We start from the raw sequence: 24,742 nt of genomic DNA, 5'->3' as shown, positions 1-24,742 counted from the left end.
GGTCGGGCGAGAAGATGCAAGGAGCCTGCTTACTTCTTCTGTAACTGGTTCAAAGTCAGAGAGTGAACTAGATGCAGTGGGGGAGGGAGGAAAGTGCATGGTATGAAGAGATTGGGAGATGATTTCCTGTCGAATGTGGTCAATTTTTTCTTTGAAGTAATTGGCCAGATCGTCAGCGCGGAGATCTGTGGTTGGGGCCTGCTCTCTTGGGTTGAGTAGGGACTGGAAATTGTCAAAGAGACGTTTAGCGTTATTGGACAGCGAGGTGATGAGGGTGTTGAAATAGGTTTGTTTGGAGAGGTGAAGGGCAGAGTTGTATGTTTTTAGCATGAACTTATAATGGATGAAATCTTCGGGTAGATTAGATTTTCTCCACAGACGTTCGGCGCACCTGGAGCACCGCTGCAGGAAACGTGTTTGCAGCGTGTGCCACGGTTGTCGCCCTCTGTGCCGAGTTGTCCTATGTATAGCAGGTGCAGCTTCATCCAGGGCACTTTGCAGGGTTTCATTGTAATGCTTCAGGGCAGAATCAGGACATGAGATGGAGAAGATTGGGGCCAATGAGGACTGCAAGTTCTTCATAAGTTTCTGGGTGTTAATGGCCTGTATGTTTCTGCAGCGCCCCAGAGTCCTGGTCGTTGCAGTACTGTGGCTCCGCCACTAAGGGGAGCTATGGTACGTCTGATGGCACTGAAGGAGTTCATCTGACCAGGTATCACAGACACCAATACATTTCACAGCCGGGCCTCCAGGGGGAGCTAAGGGTTCTATTCATTAGGCCACTCCTCACATACTGGTAAAACTGGGGGTCAGGCAGGAAGTTAGTAGAAAGCTGACTGGGTTGGAACCAGGCAACACCTTGTGGCAGAGGGTGTTGTGGGGGAAGATTCGGTAGGGCCCCTGTCGGGGGTGGGATCCTGACAGAGGCCTGACAACTTGATAGAACGTCACGGAACCGTGCCTGCTCAGCATAGCGGCAGTGCCCAAGGAAGGATTAGAAGCGAGATAGATTGTGCTGAGTGAGAAACGAGATCAAGGCAACAAGGAGAATACCAGTAGGAGTCGTGCTGTGAGACCGAGGCAACATTCTACTGAGGCGCACAACCGGCGGCCGGAACGCCGAGGAAGTATTTATAAATCTAGCTTCAAGCAATACTTCAAACCAACGGCAGGACAGTCAGTCATAGGCGGGCTGTCTCACCTAAATCACCTACGAAGACATAGGGGGCAACTTGTGGAGAGGGGCGACTCTAGTGTCCCGGAAGAGCTCCGAGCCTACCCGTCATACGGGTGCCGTCCTAACCGTAACATCAGGGAGGGATGGAAGATTAGCAGAAGATCATCTAATCGAGTTGTGAGGGAACACGAGAAACAGACACAACAGTTGTGGGGACTATCCCGTAAGCACAGCAGGGGAGGACCACAACACATAGCGCTAGCAGGAAGGCACAGATTTCCACCTGTAAGGAGAACTCTGGAGGTGCCATTGGACCGGCCGGACTTGCGCAGCCTGGTGAACCGTATTCCGGACTGAGGACCCAGAGACCTTCAGTAAAGAGGTAAAGAGAATGCAACCTGGTGTCCTCGTTATTTACTGCACCGCACCACCACCATCTACATTTATCACTGTACGCCCCTCAGCAGGGTCACGGATCGGGCCTAGCCACCGTGACAACCCCAGAGCAGAGACTCACAGGCCCGGTACCGGGTACCCCTCGGCCCTGCGGCAGTGGGGGCGCTACAACTTGGCGTCACGAACAGGATCTACTTAAGCCTGAAGAATCAGGTCATGTGTGCCTTGGAACTGTGATCCACTGTGCTTGGGCTGTACTTTATTGCAAAGACTGTGTGTTGCCATTTACCGCCAAAATCCGCCGCCATTATAGCGCTGAGGAGAGCGCAAGAGAAGAAGAGGGGCGTGGAATAGGCGTAGACCAGCTGAAGAGCGCGAAGGACAATGGCCGCCCAGTCTAAATATTTCTGCACCGTGAGGACGTGTCCGTCAGCAGCAGAGATCCGCCTCCTGATCCTCAATGGAGGGCGGAGGCCGAGAAAACGACACCGCCCACGAAGGGGAGAGCGGGAAAAGAACCAGGAAGCGACTCACGTGGAGGACGCCATGGCCAGCAGCTCGGAACCCGAATGTGGGGTGGAAGCGGAAGTCTCCCCCAACTACCCGGACGAGTACCGCAGCCAATTCTCCACGGACAGTGCTGATCCTTTGCAGGCTGAGATGGGAGACTTGATCCACCAGCTCCTTCAGATGAACGCGAAGGCCCGGGCTCCGCACCGGGAAGCGCTGGAAGGAGGTCCTAAGACATCGGAGCCTGTACCACTGCCGGAGTTGTTGCTGAGGACCTCGCCGACACCGCCAGCGGAACCCGCCGCGGAGGAGGAACCTGCATTGGCTGGTGAGTCCGTTGACCCTGCCCCGCCAGCAGAGGACCTGCTGATAGGCCCCGTCGCGGCACCCCCTCTCCCTGGGACCCATAGACTCCAACGCCTGTTACCATGGGAGGAGGCAACGGGCATGGAACACCGCCTGAAGGCCCCGATCGCGCCAACCACCCTGTTGTGTGCGACCCGGGCGGAGCGCACGGTATGCCGCTGGGTGAACCCAGGATCCGACCTCATGGGGTTCCCCGGGGTGAAGACACGAGAAGGGGAGATGGTGCAGGCCCTGAGCTGGGAGGAATACCAGGCCCAGCTGGAACAGCAGTGGAAGGAGGAGGAAAAGGCGTACCAGGCCGGGCTGGACGCCTACCATCAGAAAGACCTGGCGGTCAAGGACCGGGCCCGCAAGGACCCCACCGCTCACCAGGCCCCGCGCAGGCAGGGCATCATCACCACCTTCAAGCTCCGTGGAGGCTGGGGCTTCATTAAAGAGCCGGGTCTGTATGCGGAGGTGTTTGTAAACCGCAGAGATGTCGAGTCGCATCTCAGAGAGGGCCACCCAGACCGGGATCTCTACCCAGGGGATGAAGTCTCGTACACCAGGCACTTTGGGGAAAAAGGGTGGTTTGCCCTGAATGTCCGCAAGAGGCAGAACCCTGTGATGCCCCCGATTAAGGTGCCAGTGAAGCTGATCCCTGTAGCAAAGGTGCCCCCTTGTGGTCAGCCCCTGGTCATTACCAGGACCACCGAGGTCACCCCCACGTGCACCATGGTCAAGACCACGACATGCAGCATTGTCACCTCCACCACCCTCGTGGCCAAGGAGACACCTCCTCAGGTGGGTGGTGCTCGTACTGCTCCAGAATTGAAGACTGTGGGTACGCAGACCCCCAGATGGGACAACAGACCCCCTTATGCAGTACCGGGCGGCTCGCAATACCCAAAGGGGTTGCCTCCACCGGTGCAGCCTCCTGAGTGGTTTGAGTAAGCAAGCATGCTTTAATGATTGTAAATAGTTCTTCAAACTGTTTGTTTTCTGCTACGTTGCTGCTAGACCCGTTTAGGGTTAACTCTTAAAGGGATCCCTTTGTTGACCCGGGATCCCTACTGCTTTTTGGTTATTTTCTATTTTCTTCCTTGTTATCAAGAACTGCCGCAATCATGAACAGTGCATGATACAAACTGCTTGTAAATAGTTTGCACCTTCTTAAAGGTGCTCCCTACTGGTTTTACTTAAAGAAGGACTCTTTGCGAAGATACCGCACCGGAGCCTTTGCTGAGTACGGACTGGTAGCTTGAGAAGATGTGCTACCTCATAAAGACTTGGTCCTCTCTTAAAGGGGATGTTCACTTGTTGCACTTAAAGAATGGTATTGCTTTAAGACAGATAGATAGCAATAATGTCTTGACAAAAAGAAAGTGATGATGATGCTCACATGTAAAAGTTATATGTATCCAACTAGTTGATTGTAAGAAATGTTTGATAACGTTGATAGAAAAATGAGGACAGAAAGTGAACCCGTACGGGGTTAGTCAGTGAGTCCTCTTAGGAGCCATGTAGGGATGGCCCAGTGATTTCAAACTGAAAGTAAATGTTATGTTCTATACTGTGTATAGTAGTTGAAAAGGCAGTAGGCCCAAGCTGAAAGGGGCGGTCCTGTAAAGAAAGGAGAGGCAGCAGGCCTGGAGCAGTTAGGACAGGCGGTCCTGCAGATTTAGCGAAGGAGAATGAAAGAGAAAAGTTGCCCAGTTTTATAATGTTTAATGAGAAGGTCTTTAGTGGATTCAGTGTGTACGTCCTTAAAGGCAATGTTAAATTATGGTTCAAAGTTTGCACTGAGTAGAATACCCGGTTGGGTAACAGGAGTTGTTTATAGCCTGTAATTTATAATGTTTAACCATGTTTGTAACGTTCAAGTGTCCTCACCTCCCATAAAGGGAAGCTCTGTTCAAGCTTACTTATTGTTATTGCATTTTCAAAATTGTATGTCTTTTTGCTAACCTGTATTGTTGTTTTCTTCCCAGTCCAGGAGTACTGGATTTAACCGGGGGGGAGTGCAGCGCCCCAGAGTCCTGGTCGTTGCAGTACTGTGGCTCCGCCACTAAGGGGAGCTATGGTACATCTGATGGCACTGAAGGAGTTCATCTGACCAGGTATCACAGACACCAATACATTTCACAGCCGGGCCTCCAGGGGGAGCTAAGGGTTCTATTCACTAGGCCACTCCTCACATACTGGTAAAACTGGGGGTCAGGCAGGAAGTTAGTAGAAAGCTGACTGGGTTGGAACCAGGCAACACCTTGTGGCAGAGGGTGTTGTGGGGGAAGATTCGGTAGGGCCCCTGTCGGGGGTGGGATCCTGACAGAGGCCTGGCAACTTGAGAGAACGTCACGGGACCGTGCCTGCTCAGCATAGCGGCGGTGCCCAAGGAAGGATTAGAAGCGAGATAGATTGTGCTGAGTGAGAAACGAGATCAAGGCAACAAGGAGAATACCAGTAGGAGTCGTGCTGTGAGACCGAGGCAACATTCTACTGAGGCGCACAACCGGCGGCCGGAACGCCGAGGAAGTATTTATAAATCTAGCTTCAAGCAATACTTCAAACCAACGGCAGGACAGTCAGTCATAGGCGGGCTGTCTCACCTAAATCACCTACGAAGACATAGGGGGCAACTTGTGGAGAGGGGCGACTCTAGTGTCCCGGAAGAGCTCCGAGCCTACCCGTCATACGGGTGCCGTCCTAACCGTAACATCAGGGAGGGACGGAAGATTAGCAGAAGATCATCTAATCGAGTTGTGAGGGAACACGAGAAACAGACACAACAGTTGTGGGGACTATCCCGTAAGCACAGCAGGGGAGGACCACAACACATAGCGCTAGCAGGAAGGCACAGATTTCCACCTGTAAGGAGAACTCTGGAGGTGCCATTGGACCGGCCGGACTTGCGCAGCCTGGTGAACCGTATTCTGGACTGAGGACCCAGAGACCTTCAGTAAAGAGGTAAAGAGACTGCAACCTGGTGTCCTTGTTATTTACTGCACCGCACCACCACCATCTACATTTATCACTGTACGCCCCTCAGCAGGGTCACGGACTGGCCCTAGCCACCGTGACAACCCCAGAGCAGAGACTCACAGGCCCGGTACCGGGAACCCCTCGGCCCTGCGGCAGTGGGGGCGCTACATTTCTATAACTGTGGAAAGTGGGGGTGACCTGAGCGGGATGGCAGTTCTTGATAGAGAATGAAAGAAGGTTGTGGTCAGAGAGCGGGAGAGGGGAATTTGTGAACTCGTCCACTGAGCAAAGCTGGGAGAAGACCAAGTCAAGGGAGTTTCCATCTTCATGCATTGGAGAGTTAGTATGCTGTGAGAGGCCGAAAGAGGAGGTTAGAGATAAAAGGTGAGAAGCAGATGGGGAGAGGGGAGAAGCAATAGGAATGTTAAAATCACCCATGATAAGGGTGGGGGTGTCACAGGAGAGAAAGTGTGGAAGCCAGGTGGCAAAGTGATCCAGGAACTGATGAGAGGGGCCGGGAGGACGATACACCACTGCCACTCGCATGGAGAAGGGGACGTAGAGTCTGACAGCATGGACCTCAAAGGAAGGGAATACAAGTGAGGGTACTTGGGGGATAACCTGGAAGGTACATTTGGGTGAAAGGAGCAGACCAACGCCTCCACCTGCTCTGTTGTCTGATCTTGGGGTATGAGAAAAGTGTAGTCCACCATATGAAAGAGCAGCAGCAGCGGTGGTGTCTGACTGCTGGATCCAGGTTTCAGTAAGAGCCAGGAGATTAAGAGAATTAGAAAGGAAGAAGTCATGAATGAAGGAGAGTTTATTACACACAGAGCGAGAATTCCAAAGGGCACAATTGAAAGAGACAGAAGGCATGCATGGAATATTAATAAGGTTAGAGGGGTTTCTGGGTGTAGCAATTGGGAGGTTTGACTGGCTATAACATGGGGGGCCGGGGTTTGGAGAGATGTCTCCAGCAACTAGGAGAAGGAGGATAGAAAGAGTGAGCAGATGGTTAAGTGATTTGTGAGAGCGTCTCTTGTGTTGGATGGTGGGACTGAATGGATCTGCGCTGTTAAGCAATGTGAACAGAGCATGAGTGCTATACATAGGAGAGGCGAGGACAGAGGGGCCGATATGGATGGAGTGTAAAGAGTTTATGTAAGGGCGGTGAATGTGAGTGAATGCAGCAGCCAGGATATAGATTATACAAATACATATGCTGAGTATTTGTTCTGTTCCAAATGAATAGGGAAAAGGTTTAGATTGTCTTACCTGTCTCCTGCCCTGTCTAACTGCCATGTTATAACTGCTGGTTAGTAAAAACCTGGTTACAGATTCCCTTTAAGCAAATGAGACAACTACAGCATAGTGAACTTCAGGATAAACAAGTGCTTCCCACAAAATTAGAATATCATCAAAAGTAAATTTATTTCAATTTTTTTTATTTTCAATACAAAAAGTGAAACTCATATATTATATAGAGTCATTACAAACAGAGTGATCTATTTCAAGTGTTTATTTCAGTTTTTTTTCTTTTGTATGCACTATATTTTCTTTTGAAAAAGAAAAGGAAAATCCAGTCCTGCTGAGCCGGACTCCATTTTTTTCTATTTTCCTTGATGTGAGGCCAGGGTGAGGCCGGTGTCCAAGTCCCAGGTGGATAAGCATAGAGCAACTGGGTGAGCTGGAATTAAGCTTTTATGACCTTTTTAAGCGCTTAGGAAGCCTTTGAAGGTGTTTTTGTTAATTATACTAATTTACTGAGATAATGACTTTTGGGTTTTCATTGGCTGTAAGCCATAATCATCAACATTAACAGAAATAAACACTTGAAATAGATCACTCTGTTTGTATTGACTCTATATAATATGAGTTTCACTTTTTGTATTGAAGAACTGAAATATATTAACTTTTTTATGATATTCTAATTTTGTGAGAAGCACTTGTATATACCAAGGAGTAGACCAAAGACATGAATAAAGGGAGTCTGTAACCCTCCAAATACGAATTAAACAAAGTACACAGCCATATAAAGGACTTAGCTCCTATAAAAAGTATACCATTAGTGTAATAAAGTGGTTGTCCACCCCCGGTGAAACATTCGACAATTGATTTAGCCTGCCGAATCCTAGCAGTGTAATATACACATCACTACAATTGCCTTAAGTGTGCGATTTGCATAGTTGTGGTTTTGTGCCAACTAGAGTCTAAGGGTACTGTCACACTCTGCAACTTTCCAACGATCACGACCAGCGATACGACCTGGCCGTGATCGTTGGTAAGTCGTTGTGTGGTCGCTGGAGAGCTGTCACACAGAGCGCTCTCCAGCGACCAACGATGCCGAAGGCCCCGGGTAACCAGGGTAAACATCGGGTTACTAAGCGCAGGGCCGCGCTTAGTAACCCGATGTTTACCGTGGTTACCAGCGTAAAAGTAAAAAAAAACAAACACTACATACTCACATTCCGGTGTCCTTCAGGTCCCTTGCAGTCTGCTTCCCGCTCTGACTGAGTGCCGCCGTAAAGTGAAAGCAGAGCACAGCGGTGACGTCACTGCTGTGCTCTGCTCTTACATTCCGGCCGGGAGTCAGTCAGAGCGGGAAGCAGACGGCAAGGGACCTGAAGGACACCGGAATGTGAGTATGTACTGTTTGGTTTTTTTTACTTTTACGCTGGTAACCAGGGTAAACATCGAATTACTAAGTGCGGCCCTGCGCTTAGTAACACGATGTTTACCCTGGTTACAAGCGAACGCATCGCTGGATCGCTGTCACACACAACGATCCAGCGATGACAGCGGGAGATCCAGCGACGAAATAAAGTTTCAAACGATCTGCTACGACGTACGATTCTCAGCGGGGTCCATGATCGCTGCTGCGTGTCAGACACAGCGACATCGTATGGATATCGCTGGAACGTCACGGATCGTACCGTCGTAGCGATCAAAGTGCCACTGTGTGACAGTACCCTAAGGCTGTGAGTGTAATGCAAGTGTAATGCATTTTTCATTTGCTTACAATTAAATTTTTAACACCTAGCATTCAATTTACATCTTAATGCAGTGTGATTGCTATCAGATTTTCACATGAACTTTTACATAGATATGTTATTTACACATGGTTTTCAAAGGAAATATTCTTCAAAACACACACACACACACAATATAAATATATATATATATATATATATATATATATATATATATATATATATATATATATATATATATATATATATATATATATATATATATATATAGTAAAATCACAGCAGGACCCGACAGGATAGAACAGAAAGATCACATACGGTATATACACAAAGAATAGATAGATATTCAGATGTCAGTCACATATACAGTTAGTACAGTGCGTGTGCAGCTTACTGTACATATATTTAATTATGAAATTATTATTTTTATGAACAAATGTGGGCTTCCGCGCAATATTCTTAACCAGCAGCGGGAAAGCCGACGGCTGGGGGCATGTGTTTATAGCCTGGGAAGGGGGTAATACCCATGGAGCTTCCCAGGTTATTAATATCAGCTCACAGCTGTATACTTGGCCTTTACTGGCTATTAAAATGGGGGACCGAAAAAAAAAATGACATGGGGTCCTCCCAAAATTAATAACCAGCAAAGGCTAGGCAGACAGCTGCGGGCTGATATTAATAGCCTAGGAAGGGGCCATGGATATTGGCTCACCCCAGGCTAAAAACATCAGCTCTCAGCTGCCCCAGAAAAGGCGCATCCATAAGATGTGTCAATTCTCGCCCTTAGCCTCGCTCTTCCCACATGACCTATTCCAACTTGTCAGATCACACTGGGGTTTATATGTGAGCCGGAAATCGGTGTTGCAAAATAAATCAATTGAGCCTCATTCTGACACAACATAGCCTCACATTATAAAAGTGACTTCCATCTCACACATAAACCTCAGTGTGAGCCAGCAAGTCGGAACCTCATTCACGAGAGTAAGAAGAGAACTTTATCAGTGCTGGAAACTGGAGAAGACGGTAATCAATGAGTAACATTTACACAGGTTATCCCATAAAAAATTTGAATGGGAGTGCTTCTTTGAATTTGTGCCCTTCTTTTAAAACATTTTGTATGCTTACAGTGGCAGATACAAAAAATGTTGAGTACCACAAAAAAAAATGGAGTAGCAGCTTCTTTGATGCTGGAATGCTGTAGGCCTGTATTTTCCCCATTAACTTCAGTATAGAAAAGATTTAATACTAAGAAAACTGTTGCATCGCAACAGAACAGTTCTCGAAATACTTCTTCAAACTTTTTCTTCAAAGACATTTTGTCATGCTCACAAACACTTTCAACTTTAAGAAGACCCACCAACTCTCCAGAAATGTCTGTTTTAGTAAATACATGCATGTCCCATGAACCATCAATTCTGAAAATGTAGGAAATAGCTGGATATTACCATTCTCCTAGTGAAAAGTATTGACAATGTCAGAGTGTGTAGGGACACAACATATTGTATTGACCAGAGGAAAGGTAGATATAGTTACCTTGTCCATTGATGTGGAAGTGTCCATATAAGATTTCCAGTCCTTTCCATTGTCGCTGTATTGAACAATGTAGGACTTCACATACAGCTCACTTGTAAAAGAGCTGGCCCCTTGTGTCATCATTCCAGTAATTTTCTTGGTCACAAGGAAATCTATTTGTAGCCACTGTTGATTATTGTTTGACTACAAGAAAAATAAATAGGTGTAAAACAGAATACAAGCTTTCACCCCAGAAACCTGGGCAGTTTAAAGAAGTTCCTCTGAAATGACAAAGCTTGGGAGGGGGCAGAATTGGATCATGACTATGCCTGCCAATTAAATTCAGGAAAAGTGCCAACATTTCTAATTCCTGAAATGTTACTCCAATTATTGACTGGAGTAACATTTCTGGTGAAGAGCAAAGGCACACTGATAAGATCCACCAGATACATTAAGTGTGGGGTGCACCTATTAACGAATTTGGCATGTCTTATTCCTGCATGCCACTCATGAACACCAGTCTTAATAAATTTGCCCCTTATTTTTTTAACATAGTCTTCAATGATGAATGGACTGAACTGATAAAGAGCACTCTACAGAGCACTAGATTTTAAATCATAGCTGGACATTTCAAGAACTTTTTTGGTACTTTTATGTTGAAGACCTATTCTTAGGATAGGTCAACTGGCACAACTGGCATCTCCACTGGTCAGTAGTTATCAGCCCTCACGGTGGCGGATATGGAAGGTGTACAGAGTGCAACACTGCAACTCCGAACAATGGTTTAGTGGCAGATCAACTCCTATTCTTCACAATAATTATAAAAACCTCTAGACCACAAGACAAATAGGCAATTCCTGCATGTGTTGTGGCTGTCGAACACCCGTGAGACATTCAGCCGCGGGGACACAAACATATTTTTCGAGCACGCCGAAGACACTCTGTTAGCACTTGAGCATGCTCTGATAACACCTTATCCGAGTACATTCGCTCATCACTACTACTAAATAAACCTCTATAACATCAGACACATTATGCATGCCCATACCTTTGCTTGCCAAGCGTTAACACTACCAGCCTTATTAAGACGTGCCAACGACGCTAGCCATGGAGATGAGAAATATGAAGTCTTGTGTGAGGAGGCGGTAATCTGTGCATCTTTGATATTATAGTTCTCCATACCAAGTGGTGCAGAACAACCTACAAAACAGATTGTTGTATTACATTGGGTAACCTTACTAGGGTAAAAGCCATCAACAACATAGATAAAATTATGGTATAAGTAATTCAGTAACACCAAACAATAATCGAGAGTATATTAAGAAAAATGATAGTTAACAAAATCATTAAAAAAATTGAGATTGACAAATTTACATTGACTATTACCTTGTATTTCACATCCAAGTAGCTCCATACGAAGAACAGGCTGATTTTGGAACCTTGTAGGAAATACCCTGATGTATCGGGCAGGAATTGGGGGGTCAAATAGATTTTCTTTTATACTATGCGAGTCAGAATTACCTACAAAAAGCTGTAAGAATAATAAAGATGCATAAATAGAATAATATTACCATTGATCTTGCCAGTGGTATTTCAGAGTGCGCAGTTCAGCAGTATAGTATCATGCCAGTTTCATGCATGCCCTCTGATTGACCGAACTGTGGGCATCATTTCACCGCACGTCACAGCCGAGTATCCAGCGCATGCCCCTCTGATTGACTGGTCTGTGGGCATCGTTTCACCGCACGTCACAGCCGAGTAGCCAGCGCATGCCCCTCTGATTGACTGGTCTGTGGGCATCGTTTCACCGCACGTCACAGCCGAGTATCCAGCGCATGCCCCTCTGATTGACTGGGCTGTGGGTATTGTTTCACCGCATATCACAGCTGAGCATCCAGCGCATGCCCTCTGATTGGGCTGTGGGCATCATTTCACCGCACGTCACAGCCGAGTATCCAGCGCATGCCCCTCTGATTGACTGGGCTGTGGGTATTGTTTCACCGCATATCACAGCTGAGCATCCAGCGCATGCCCTCTGATTGGGCTGTGGGCATCATTTCACCGCACGTTACAGCCGAGTATCCAGCGCATGCCCTTCTGATTGAATGGGCTGTGGGCATCGCTTCACCGCATGTCACAGCCGAGTATCCAGCGCATGCCCTCTGATTGGGCTGTGGGCATCGCTTCACCGCATGTTACAGCCGAGTATCCAGCGCATGCCCTCTGATTGACTGGGCTGTGGGCATCGTTTCACCGCACGTCACAGACGAGTAACCAGCGCATGCCCTCTGATTGACTGGGCTGTGGACATCGTTTCACCGCATGTTACAGCCGAGTATCCAGCGCATGCCCTCTGATTGACTGGGCTGTGGGCATCGCTTCACCGCACGTCACAGCCAAGTATCCAGCGTGCGCTGGAAGCAGAGGGGAGAGGGAAAGCGTGCTCTGAATACTGGGCTGTGTCGTGCAGTGAAAGACCGCCCACAGCCCAGTCAATCAGGGGGGTGCATGCGACCAGGTCACATCTTTGTGAATCCAGGAAATCTGAAATGTTGACGTGACATCAGCGGATGTCAGCTGGGGGTCTTGTAATACGGACTGAGCGAGCAGCGATAGCGCCGCTGACAGACACATATGGCAGCAGAAGGTATTTACAAAAATACTTAGTTATAAGGTGTAAACTGATGGGGGCATTATACAATGTACTGGACCATCTCTTTAAGAAAGTGACCTCCAGTCCACACAGAAGACACTGAGAGAGCCGGCTGCTCGGAACTGCAGTCACATGATGGAGAAGAGGACTGGAGCAGCGCAGGAAACGGCAGAAGACAGCAATTGGGTAAGTATTGTAATGTATGCACTGTAAATACATTATTGATTGGGCCATAAAAAAATTCTGGAGTGCTTCTCTATAGCATATAGCACTACTACATCAAAAATGAAAATTACATGTGGGAGGAGCATTCTGAAGACAGCTCTCAACCAATCGGATTCAACTCGTGCTTTCAGTGGTCTATTGACATGGAGGAATTGATAGGGCTGTTTTCACAATGCTTCTCCCAGATGTCCTTTCCAGTTGAATGCCGGCACAGAATACAGTCTCCTGTAACATTCAAGCATAACAGCACCGAAACTAAAGTAGTTGCAGAAAGTCGGGTCTTTAAACAACTTTCTTTACTAGTGAGTACTGAATATTGATTGTATGAGAGGGTGTATATAGAGTGAGGACACGTGTGCACTGAGCCATAGGGGTGTAGTTCACATGCCGCAGCTTTTTACAAGTGGCAGAGGAGGAGCAGCCAAATGGTAAGTGGCATAACAACACAGAAAAGCAGAGATAGCGGGAAAAGCAATCCTCCAGTTGTCGCCTTTAATATGGATATTATGGGCAATATGGATAATACAAAAATTGCTAATATTTGCCTTTGGAAACACTAGAAAAGCTCGGTGATAAAACTTGTGGAGCTGCAACTATGACTATATTTTGTTTTTTTTTCCCCCAGAAGTAGAGATAATAACAAAGTGATAAGATTTAATTTTTTTTTACAAAAGTGAATTTCAGGAGAACATCATGTAACAAACTGATATGCTAAAATAGTGATATAAAGAAAAGATGATAAAACAGTCCATGTCTTTTACCTTATGTGTAGCCGTGCTGTTTCCTTTGAAAACGTTCCACTTTCTATTGTCCTTACTGTATGCGACAAAGAACTCCTTGATGTAAAATTGGGTGAAATATTTACTTGCTCCTTGTGTTTGTATTCCGGAGAGTAAGAAGATTTTTTGTAAATCAACCTGGAATACACCAAGGGCATACAATTATTTCTACATCTTATTATACAGTGGCTTGCGAAAGCATTCACCCCCTTGGATTTTTACCTATTTTGTTACATTACAGCCTGTGTTTAAATATATTTGTATTCCGATTTGAGTATGATGCATCAGCACTAAATAGTCTAAGATAGTGAAGTGAGAAAAATAAAGGTATAAATTAAATTTATGGGACCACATAAATAAAAATTGTCATGTGCATATGTATTCACCCCTTTTGCTATGAAGCTCCTAAAAATTTATGGTGCAAGCAATTACCTTCATAAGCCACATGCTTAGTGAAAGGAAGTCCGCCTGTGTGCAATCTAAGTGTCACATGATCTGTCAGTATATACACACCTCTTCTGAAAGACCACAGAGGCTGCAACACCATTAAGAAAGAGACACCACTAACCAAACACCATGAAGACCAAGGAGATCTCCAAACAAGTCAGGGACAGAGTTGTTGAGATGTACAAGTCAGAGTTGGGTTATGAAAAAATATCCCCATCTCTGATGATTCATCAAATCCATTATCATCAAATGGGAAGAATATGGTCGGCATGTGCAAACCGTAAAAACAAGTGAAATTCTAGGTTCTGAGGAAGAAAAACACGAAAAATGCAAATGGGGTGAATACTTTTGCAAGCCACTGTATGTGCACAGAATATCTATTTCACGTGGGTACGCTCCATAACCTTTCTGAAAAAGTGCTAAATAAATTATAAAAATAATGAACATATGAATTTCTAGGTCAAATCAACTTTCTCTGCATATGTCCAGTCTACTGAGCGTCTTTTACCTGCTTCAGTTTTCCAAAGACGTAAAACGGTGAAAATCAGTGAGCTCAGTAGCTTATACAATACAAGTAAAAAACAAAGAAGCAGCAAAAAACACCAATGAAACGACTGAAAAAATGGCTAAAAGACACTATGGAACAAAGGACGCCACGTGGTCTGGAGTGTCTACCTCCTGAAATATGTTCTAAAAGTCATTGTGTGTATGTACCCTTACAATGAGGAAGAAAATTACATTATGACCCCATGCGCATTGGTATCTACTGTATACATATCTAGCTTTACTGATCACATTGAAATCTGTTAGTTTAACGTAAAGGGTTACTGGTTTTATGAAAATAAAGTTTAATTGGATATTGTTTGCCATTAGGGCTCATGCACATGACCGGGTTTTCAGACCCTGTGGTAGCTGTTAAATAAAAACGTATCACACTCAGTCCCATATTATTCAATGGGGCAGTGCATATGAATGATTTTTTTCACTGACCGAATCTGTGTATGAAAAAAATTGCAGTATGCATGAAATTCCTTCCATAAATTGGATGAGACTCGGCCATTCAAAACTATGGGTGCGCAAAAAATCGGATGTCACAGTATAGCAAACCGTCACCATGCACTTACATGCTGCATGCACACCTACTTATATTCCAGTATCTTTATATTAATGTAGTTCCCCATGGCTGCGGGTGTACTAGCCGGGTTCAGTCCTTCTCATGCCTTATCCGCATGCATGTCACTTGGCAAACGGTAAGATTTCTATGTTTGAGGTTAGGACCATCCAGATTAGGGGTCACCGTGAAGTGGTGGGATGGCTTTTACATTTTTTTTATAATCAAAATGATGTTAAATAAGTACCCTCTATTATTTACATGCACTATTGCTGTTTATATTTTTTACTGCAGGGTATTTGCTTATTATTTCTCCATCTTGGGCGCTGTCTGTTTACTGGCCAGTGTGGACATGCACTTACATGCTGCATGCATGCCAACTTATATCCTAGTTAATTTCTTTCTTTTTTTTTTTTTTCCATCCAATTTTTACGTGCACAATGCAATTCTGTAAATTATGAAACTTTTTTGGATGACACTCTGAAAGTTTTTTATACAGTCATGTGAACTTAGCCAGCTAGATATTTCTGACATATCCTGAGGATGAGCAGGTGTATTTTTTTCCCCGATACCTGTCGCTATCGTCAGGATTCCTGCCTGGATATGGTGGATTTGTGAGAGTGACACCTCATTACACAAAACAGGGGTCAGAGGAGAATTAGTAGGTGATGATAGGTGTAGGTCATTCCAATAGGTACGGCATATAATGCTGACACTGTGATAAATACCTATTAAAGTTATACCCTCTAATCACTGGATAAATGTAAAGTTCTGCACTCTAAGACACTTTCTTTCAGTTCATCACTAACTCACAGTTACGTGTTTGCTGTCAGTGAATTCAGAGGCTGCAGACCAGCACAGATCTAGTCCTTCTCTAAGCTGAGTAGTGGACTGTGAGTTAAAAGGGTCTTTAAGCTACAGCACTCTGGTGGCCTAACATCAGATGCAGTCTCCTTTTATTGGTTACAGTAGTGATGTGACGTGACATGTACACAAATCACCACTGTAACCCAGTGACTGGCTGTTGTGTGTGCTATAGTTGGGATGTTACCCCTGTAGCCAGTGATCAGAGACCAGAGCAGTGGAGGAGAGTTGGCCATGTACCCCAGGATGGTGAGTAACATCTGATTTTATCATTTTCACCCAGAACAAGCTATTAGTGGCCTGAAAGTTATGAAAGCAAAACCCCTTTAAAGAGGATCCATCACCTGCACAAAAATTGAGTTAAATACCTTATAAAAATCCCTGATCGTCCCTTATTCTGCAGGTCTTTTCCATTTTGCACTGCGGCTCTCCATTGCAGAGTTGCTTTTGGAGCACAGTATGTGAAATCTCTCCTTGTAGTGCAACTGGGTGTTCCAATAGAGTCTTCTCTGTGGGGTGTGAACTTTCACCTCTCCCATACAGATCCAGCCAATCGCAGCTCAGCAGCACCTTAAACTGCTAGATCAGCTGGTAAATAGTAATTGGCAGCATCTGGGAGGGAGGGGTGACAGTACACACTCCTAGAGAAGGTTCTGAATAAACACAAAATTGTCCTCCAAGCAGAGATTTCACATACAACACTCCAAAAGCAACAACTATGAGTATTTCTGCAATGGGGGTAAAGCATTACAAAATGAAAAAGAACAGAGAAATCAGGGGAACTTGGGGATTTTACAAGGCATTTAACTTAATTTTGTTTTAGCAAGTCACGGGTTTATTTAGATACTTCAGCACAAATCTAACTGTTTTTTTGCTATGGCACATCAGTCTGGAGTCTAGTCTGTTTAGCTCACAGAGCATTGCCAAGGTGCAATTGTATCCTCAGTTGAGAACAGTATGAACTGTTTTCGTTTAAAGGGAATCTGTTTTCTGGATTTACCTGCCTATCAGCCTCCTGGCAACTTTCTACTTATCCCATTACTATCACTAAGTTTTTCAGAACTTAGTGTAAAAATGTAGTTTAATCCTGGCACGGGTCATACTAAAATTACTCAGACGGATCCTCATCAAGGAATAGTATAGCCCAGTGCACAATTATCACTCTCAGAGATAACGAGAATTGCAACGCAATGCCTGTTGAATTACTCTTGTCTTTCTCATATCTGAGGTTTTGATATCATAGGACTGATTTACTAATTGGATTTCCAACTCAGCATGTGCAGGGAGGAGTAAAATTGGAAATTCTCCTTCTCCTCCCATCATTTTGAGGGAAGATTTAGACAACCATATAACTCGTACGAGGATCGCAACGCAATGCTTGGACTGGCCGTCGGCTCTCCCGACCAAAGCATGACCACATGTTTTTCTATGTAGCTGTCACGCCCGTGTCGGGAGAGCCCCCAGCCAGTCCAAGCATTGCTTTGCGATCCTTGTACGAGTTATATGGCTGTCTAACTCTTCCCTGAAAATGATGGGAGGAGAAGGAGAATTTCCAGTTTTACTCCTCCCTGCACATGATGGGTTGGAGATCCAATGACAGTCTTAGTAAATCAGTGTTATGATATCAAAACCTTAGATATGAGAAAGACAAGACTAATTCAACTTTTCAGACTCGGAATTTATAATGAATATATTAATTTATTTTCAGCAAGAAGAGATGTTATAGGTGGAGAGAGAATGATCAAATAGAAGTACCTGAATCCATGGCAGTGAGGATCTATTCAGATGTGCGTTCCATGCGTTGTATGAGCCTACATTGTTGAGCCGGGCTAACTTGGGCTCCCAAGGATCTATACGAAATAAAAAGAAAATATATCCATTCATTTGATGTAATTCATTTAAAATAAATCCATTTTTTTGCAATCACACTGAGGTCTATATACTGTATTTTTAGAAATGGAAACAATAAACTTGTGGCAATATTGTTACCCACTATATTTATTGGGATGTTAACATGTCTATTATTTTAAGGATCAATTTATTTTTTAAGGATTAAGTTTCTGCAAAAAAAAAATAAAAAAAAATATATATATATATATATATATATATATATATATATATATATATATATATATATATATATACTGTATATATATACAAAAAGACGAGAATTGTCCATTTTTATCCTATTCTCAGATCAAACTCACCAATGAAAGTCTATGATGTGATCCTAATGCTGTCCGTTTGTCTCTATTTCATAGAAGAAGCTCGGTAACCTCCATTCGTTTTTTTTATGAAACACTAATGTTAAAAACTGTCACACTGACCAATCGCTGATGAAAACCGGATCCAAAGCACTATTGTAAATTGGTCACTTCTGACGGCCATATTGAAAATCAAGACTGCAAGTTGCTGATATGACTGGCTCCTGGCACGGCTCCTTGTGCTCGTCCACATTGTGGATGGCTGCTGGAGGAGCCTTTAAATTATATGTATTATTCTGGTCTGTAAAATGAGGCAAAGTAATGCATGCTGCAAAACTGAGTGGAAAATCGACCATGTACGCAGGCACACTGGCTATAATAGGTCCGCGTCCTACAATGTGCGCACATGGAAATCACATGGGCCGATTACAAGCTCATCTGAATGGGCGGTAATTTCTATTGCGATCACTTGTTTCCTAAATATACACGGACATGTGAGCAATCTCATAGTCTATAATGTGTACATGTGATAGCTGTGAAAACTATGGAAAAAACAACTACATGAAACACACATATCTGAATGTGCCCTTACTAATTTTACTTACCTATATAATGTGATGCTGTAATCTGCTCATCTGATATTATTCTGCTTGCCATGCCAACTGGAAAATTACACCCTAACAAAAAAACAAAAAATTAAATCTTATGTAAAATATAACAAAGTACATCTCTGTTGAGTAGATGATAGTCCAATATTAGGACATGTTTAGACTGTAAAAGTTATTAGATATTATCAATGCCAGAGAGCTGCTACCAAGGTAAGAAGATCACAAGATGCATGAATAGGGAGCTCAGATGTTATTAGTTAGATATTACTTATTACACCAGAGAGAAATGTTCTATTCATATACAGTGGTAAAAGTTTGGGCACTCCTGGTCAAAAGTTAAAGTCAGCTGGACCTAGATACATCGGATAGATCAACCAACTGTGTAATGTATGTGGGGCCTCCCAACTTGGCCCCAACAGATGATCTCTGGGAAGAGGAGAATCTGGCACATGTAATTTCTGAGGGTCAATCCTTTTGTTCTCGGTGAGACAGCCACTGCCAGTGGAGTTTGGAGAAGGACAGAGGAGTCTGGCAGAGGCTCTCACATAGACAATACAGGAGAGCCCGGTTGAGCTGAGTGTTCCTATTTATGGGGGACTTTTGAGAGATAGCTGTCAGCCAAACGATCCTTCAGGCGAAAGCTATCTATTGTGTATGGGGGCTTTATTTTGGATTTATTTTAATGTTCTAAAATTTCAGAGGACAAATGAAAGATAAATGAAGGTAAATGTATAATTTTGGCTTAGACTGCCACCACAGATGGTGAGTTCCAGGCATCAACTTTGTCAGTTTTGGTCAGATGCTCAACACTAAATGAAGCCATGATCGTTTTGTCATACAAGATAGGCACAAATGTGCACACTAGAATAGGAAATTGTCAACTCTAGCCCCCCAATGTCATAGAGTCACAGTAGCTACAGGAGAAGCCACAAGTTTATCATAGATTTGCCATTAGTTGGCCGCTATGTGACAAGGTGACAGCGACAGGCAGCTACTTCCCTGCATCTTTGTAAAGTGAACCTTTTATTACTGACACCTATGGCGTGTAGACGACAATCGTGTATTTTTCATGCTCTAATTTCCATAAAAGTGTATTAGTAAATCACACGGCAAGTGATAGGATTTTTTCAATTTACCGTCTTCTGCAACATTGAATAATGTTTGCATTCCTGCTTGCTGATATTCTGCAACTTCTGTATCGAGCAGCCAGATACCGGCCCTTGCTGGCTTCATTTCAATTGTGGCAAATGTACCTAAGAAAACACAAAATGGTACTTTTAAGGTTAAGTTCCCACGATGAGCATTTGGAGAGCTTTTGACGCTGCGTAATTTTGCTATGCAAACAACGCAACATCTTACAGTTCCAGCAAAGTGGATGGGATTTATAGAACTCTCCGGCCTCCTGTGCTTCGTCGTTTTACACACCGGAAACTGACCTGCGATGTGTGTTTCAGATCCACAGCATGTCAATCCCTTTTGCAGTAAAATAACATCTTATTTGCAAATTTTCCCCATAGACTTGAAAGAAATTAGGAAACAGATCAAGCATATTTATAAAAACTCTCATGGCCCTTCGATCTGTGTTCGTTTCCAGGAAAACTCTTACAAAATTATCACCAGGTGGTACAACACGCCTAAGCGGATTCACAGATGGCACCAGGCTTCCACTACTGACTGTTGGAGGTGTGGAGCGAACGATGGTAGCTATATACACGTCTGGTGGTCGTGCCCAATGCTTTGTCGGTTTTGGAGTGAGGTGTCCTCGATTATATATAAGTTACTGAACAAGTGTGTCACTTTAAAACTAGAAAACATTTTTCTAAATCTCCCAATTTGGCCTAATGATAGATGTGCTTCTAAGCTAGCTCAGTTCATTACGACGGCTGGGAAATCATTGATCCCGTCAAATTCGAACTCAACTACAATTCCTTCTACCCAACAACTGTATTCCAAAATTGAACAGTTGTATCATGTTGAAAAATTAGCGGCAAAGGTCAATCACAATTATGCTAATTTTCTTAGTGTCTGGATGCCATGGACCCAATTCAGATCACAGACTACCTTTTTCGCGGTAATTTCTGTATAATTATTTATTCATCCCAAAGTGCCTCCACAATCCCCCCCCCCACCTGTACTCTCTTTCCCCCTACCCCCCTTTTTTCTCCCTGTTCTCTTTACCTCACCCACTTTTACATCCATCTTTTCAGTCCGTTCCTCCTACTCTGATGTTTTAAGATATCTTACAAAAAATTGAAGGTAACCGTAAACCATAAAGGTACGGTGACTCAGTTTTTATATGATTGACACTAGATATTTACTTTACCTGTAATGCATTTAATTTGCTGCATTTGTTATGGTTCTTTTCATGAAAATATATGTAATATGTTATTTTTCAATAAAGAGAACATTGAAAGAAAGAAGGAAATGAGGAAAATCCTCAGGTAAAAAGCGCTTATGTGTTTTTAGTGCATGGAAATGCAGTAAAAACGCATGTAATCCACACATGACTGTATCCATAAGGTTTTATCAAATCCAAACACCAGGACATATAAAAAAACAAACCATCTTTATTTAAAACATAACTTGAAGACAGAAAATGCAGCTAAAAAAACACAATAAAAATGAACGTAAAAAACAACCCCAAGCAAAAACGCAATGAAAAAGTAACCTAATTTAGCTAATGGGTGCAGGAATGCTGCAGAAAGATCTATAACATCAGAAACACACCGAATACTCATCGGGGGCACACAGCCTAACAGGGAAGACATCACAACTATTGATATGAATAAGAATTACAGAAATGTTTGAGCTTGGCTTTTAACGGCGGAAGAAAGGAAAAGCCAAGAAAGATCTAGTGGGGGCTTGGTGACTTTTAATCTAGCAATAAATAATGTATGATGATGTAAATGACACAAAACCACAGGTCTCATTAATTGGCTGCAGCGGTTATGTGCAGTCATGACATCACTGTTGCTGCCGTATCAATAAAGACTGAGCTGCAGCAGGGATGCAGCGCTGGAGCAGTGGGAGGTATGTAATGCTGATTCTATTAGAAAAAAGATGCCTCTACAACAAAAAGGAAATTAAATCCGCAAGACCCCTTGAATGGCTGTGCTTAAAGGGTGACTGATATTTTCAGCTCATTTGCATATGAGAAAAATGTGAATTCCTCCAGAATCAGTAATCAGATGGCAGATATCAAGGTATCATTTGAATCAACTTTGTATGTAGACGGCTTAGGAGGGGTTGATCCTACTGTCAGATGCCATTTAAAGTGGGCCTGATACCTGCTGCCCATTCTGTGGACCACATGTATCAGGCACAGGCTTTATGACCACAACAATGTATGGCTTAATCTGAAACGCTGGGGTGTTTCAAAGAAAAGCATCCTTTTAATATGTCCACCAGAATAAACACCAGGTTCCTTGGTGTTGGCTGGTGGTTTTTCAGGTGGACTTATCCATAACTCTCTGACCTACTATACCATAGGTCCACCAAGACCTAGTATTTAGAGTTCTTTTTGCTTTTTGTATGTCTAATTGTTGCACGGTTTTCTTGGTGTTTCTTTAATATATTTCATGAAATACTAGTTTTATAGGAATTATACAACCCTGGGTGCAAAGTAAGACAAGCATAACAAAAAATGAGGATTAATTAAAGATGAGTGATAGACGAACAGTAACATAACTCTACAGAGGTGGTATGCCATTCTACTTACCAGGCATTAAGGGGTAAGCTGGATGCCGAAATTCTGCATTTATTCTTTCTGTCATGGTTTGACCATGGAAGTTAATTACATGGATATCTTTTGGTCCTCCCATGTTTAACATGTGCCATCTCACCAGTTCATTCTGATGCATATTGAAACCTTGAAGGTTATATGTAATTCCATTTATGGCTGGAAATGAACAGGGAGAAATAGGTGTCACAATTGTTATGTTGTATTAGCAATATCAGAGTAAAGCACTTGTCATATTGGAAAATCTATTCATGTGTATGAATCAACATATATTTGTATCAAAATATCTACAGCGGAAGCCTCTGGTATAAGCTATGCAGATGTCATACAGTGCGCCAGGACCACAGCTTTATGACACCTTGGTCCGAGTACAATATTCGGTATATTCACTATACTGCATATTTTCTATGCCTGATCCTTCTTACCATGAAAGTTATGACAGTTCATCCCATCTGATGATTTTTTAGCTTCATCTGTGCACATTTTCTTTGAGTTCTTATCAAAGTACCAGCTTTTTTCTTCTTCAAAAGTCATGAACAGCAGCGTAAATTCCCGAGCATCCAGTGGACGGCTGGTGTCTTTATCAAGAGTCCCAGTTTTGCAGATGATCAGGGGCCCAATAAGGCCAGAATGAATATCCTTCTCCTAGTAAAGAGATATAAAATACCGTAGATAAATATACTATACTGGCCATTTATCGTCAGCTGACTAGTTACCTATAATTTTACAAAAATAGTGGTCCATAAATAATATTGTCCTAGATGGATAGGGGACATGCTTGATACCTCTTTGCATCTGAAAATTGCTTACTTTGGTGGATTGACATGAACGGCATTATTCCTTTTCTTGAAAGGGTTGGAGGCAACTTTGATTTATATAGAACTCCAAATTCATTTGTAAATGCTATAAACATCTTCATATTGATTTCTCTATTGGTTCTTAAGCAACTTTCTTAATTGCTTTTATGAAAAAAAAAAACTATTTTTTATATAATTTTGTTGCTGCATAATCTGTTACCTACAAGATCTGGCACAAATCTGGCTCTGATGCCTCTCTGCTTTTTCACTCCTTTCTTCTAGATTTACCTTTTTTTCCTTTCTTTTTCGATAGAATAAAATAATGTTTTTTTATGATAGCTGGGCATACACCTACTTTTCATTTGCAATTTTTCTCTTTTGTAACTTACGTTTTGTTATTAACACATAGAGCACAGTCAGTATTAAGAGGTTGCTCTTAAAGGCTTGTTCACATGTTCTGATATCGTAAAAATTAAAATGTAGTAAAAACAAGCAATTTTACAATTTACTTGATAAAGTCCTTAACAATTAGGATTTAAATAGTCTCCGTTCCCAAAAATTGAATAATATTGTTATGCCTCGATGCCTAGGTTACAAGCCAACAGTGCTATCTGTCAGCAGTGGTCAAATGTGAGCACTGTCCACAAGCTCTTGTAGTAAAGCTTGTAATCATCACTGCTCTGAGGCTGGCCGGGATCACTGAATCACACTGTTAGCTCCTAATCCTGCCCAGATTCAATGCCCCAGTGCTCTTCTGATGCTGCGGAGGCAAAGCTGTCTCATACCACCGCATCTCATCGTAGAGAGCACACTTCAACGCAGAGGGACAATAATGATCTGAACTGTCAATCAAGCACCAGCTCACTGCCCCCGGCAAGCTGGAAGCCAGAAGTCTAGGGAGCCATGATATTGTGGTTTTCAGATTTTCTTTTTTAATAAATGTGCAAAAATTTCTACATTTCTTTTTTTTCGGTCAAGATGGGGTGCAGAGTGTGCATTAATGAGAAAAAAATGAACTTTTTAGAATTTACCAAATGGCTGCAATGAAGCAAAGAGTGAAAAATGTAAATGGGTCTGAATACTTTCTGTACCCACTGTACATATATTAGTTGATAATCATGTACAGGCTCATTCCTTACCGGGTTAAGTCCCGAGTGATAGGCCCATGTCTTGCATGCCGAACCGTCTGGCTCAGGTCCTGATTGCTTTGTAGCATACCACACATAGACATAGGATTCCTGAGGATGCACAGCTTCGTCTTTCTTTAGCCACTCCAGAGTTTCATCATCATACCTGTAGCCCTCTGATGACTTTTCATAAGATACCCCATGCGCATGAAGGGAGTACGGCCGTGATGCTAGATTTTTAAAAGTCACCTACGGACACAACACAAAATATATCAC

At 43.3% G+C, this 24,742-nt stretch overlaps 1 protein-coding gene across 1 annotated transcript in view; it reads right to left on the bottom strand.

The window, feature by feature from the left end:
• The window catches only part of F5 (coagulation factor V), a 134,236-nt gene that overhangs the window by 3,410 nt on the left and 106,084 nt on the right, over positions 1-24,742 (bottom strand). Inside the window, exons 16-25 of the mRNA XM_077294840.1 lie at positions 24,479-24,715; positions 22,968-23,187; positions 22,522-22,701; positions 19,940-20,056; positions 18,801-18,872; positions 17,747-17,841; positions 13,552-13,707; positions 11,299-11,443; positions 10,961-11,112; positions 9,934-10,116 (exon numbers count right to left, since the gene is read on the bottom strand). Coding sequence (XP_077150955.1) covers positions 9,934-10,116; positions 10,961-11,112; positions 11,299-11,443; positions 13,552-13,707; positions 17,747-17,841; positions 18,801-18,872; positions 19,940-20,056; positions 22,522-22,701; positions 22,968-23,187; positions 24,479-24,715 — 1,557 coding nt within the window. The remainder of the gene's footprint in view (positions 1-9,933; positions 10,117-10,960; positions 11,113-11,298; positions 11,444-13,551; positions 13,708-17,746; positions 17,842-18,800; positions 18,873-19,939; positions 20,057-22,521; positions 22,702-22,967; positions 23,188-24,478; positions 24,716-24,742) is intronic.

This window comes from Ranitomeya variabilis, chromosome 3, assembly GCF_051348905.1.
Source record: "Ranitomeya variabilis isolate aRanVar5 chromosome 3, aRanVar5.hap1, whole genome shotgun sequence".
Lineage (NCBI taxonomy): Eukaryota > Metazoa > Chordata > Amphibia > Anura > Dendrobatidae > Ranitomeya > Ranitomeya variabilis.
The sequence above is the reverse complement of the archived record's forward strand: the minus strand, read 5'-3'. Positions and strand labels throughout refer to the sequence as shown.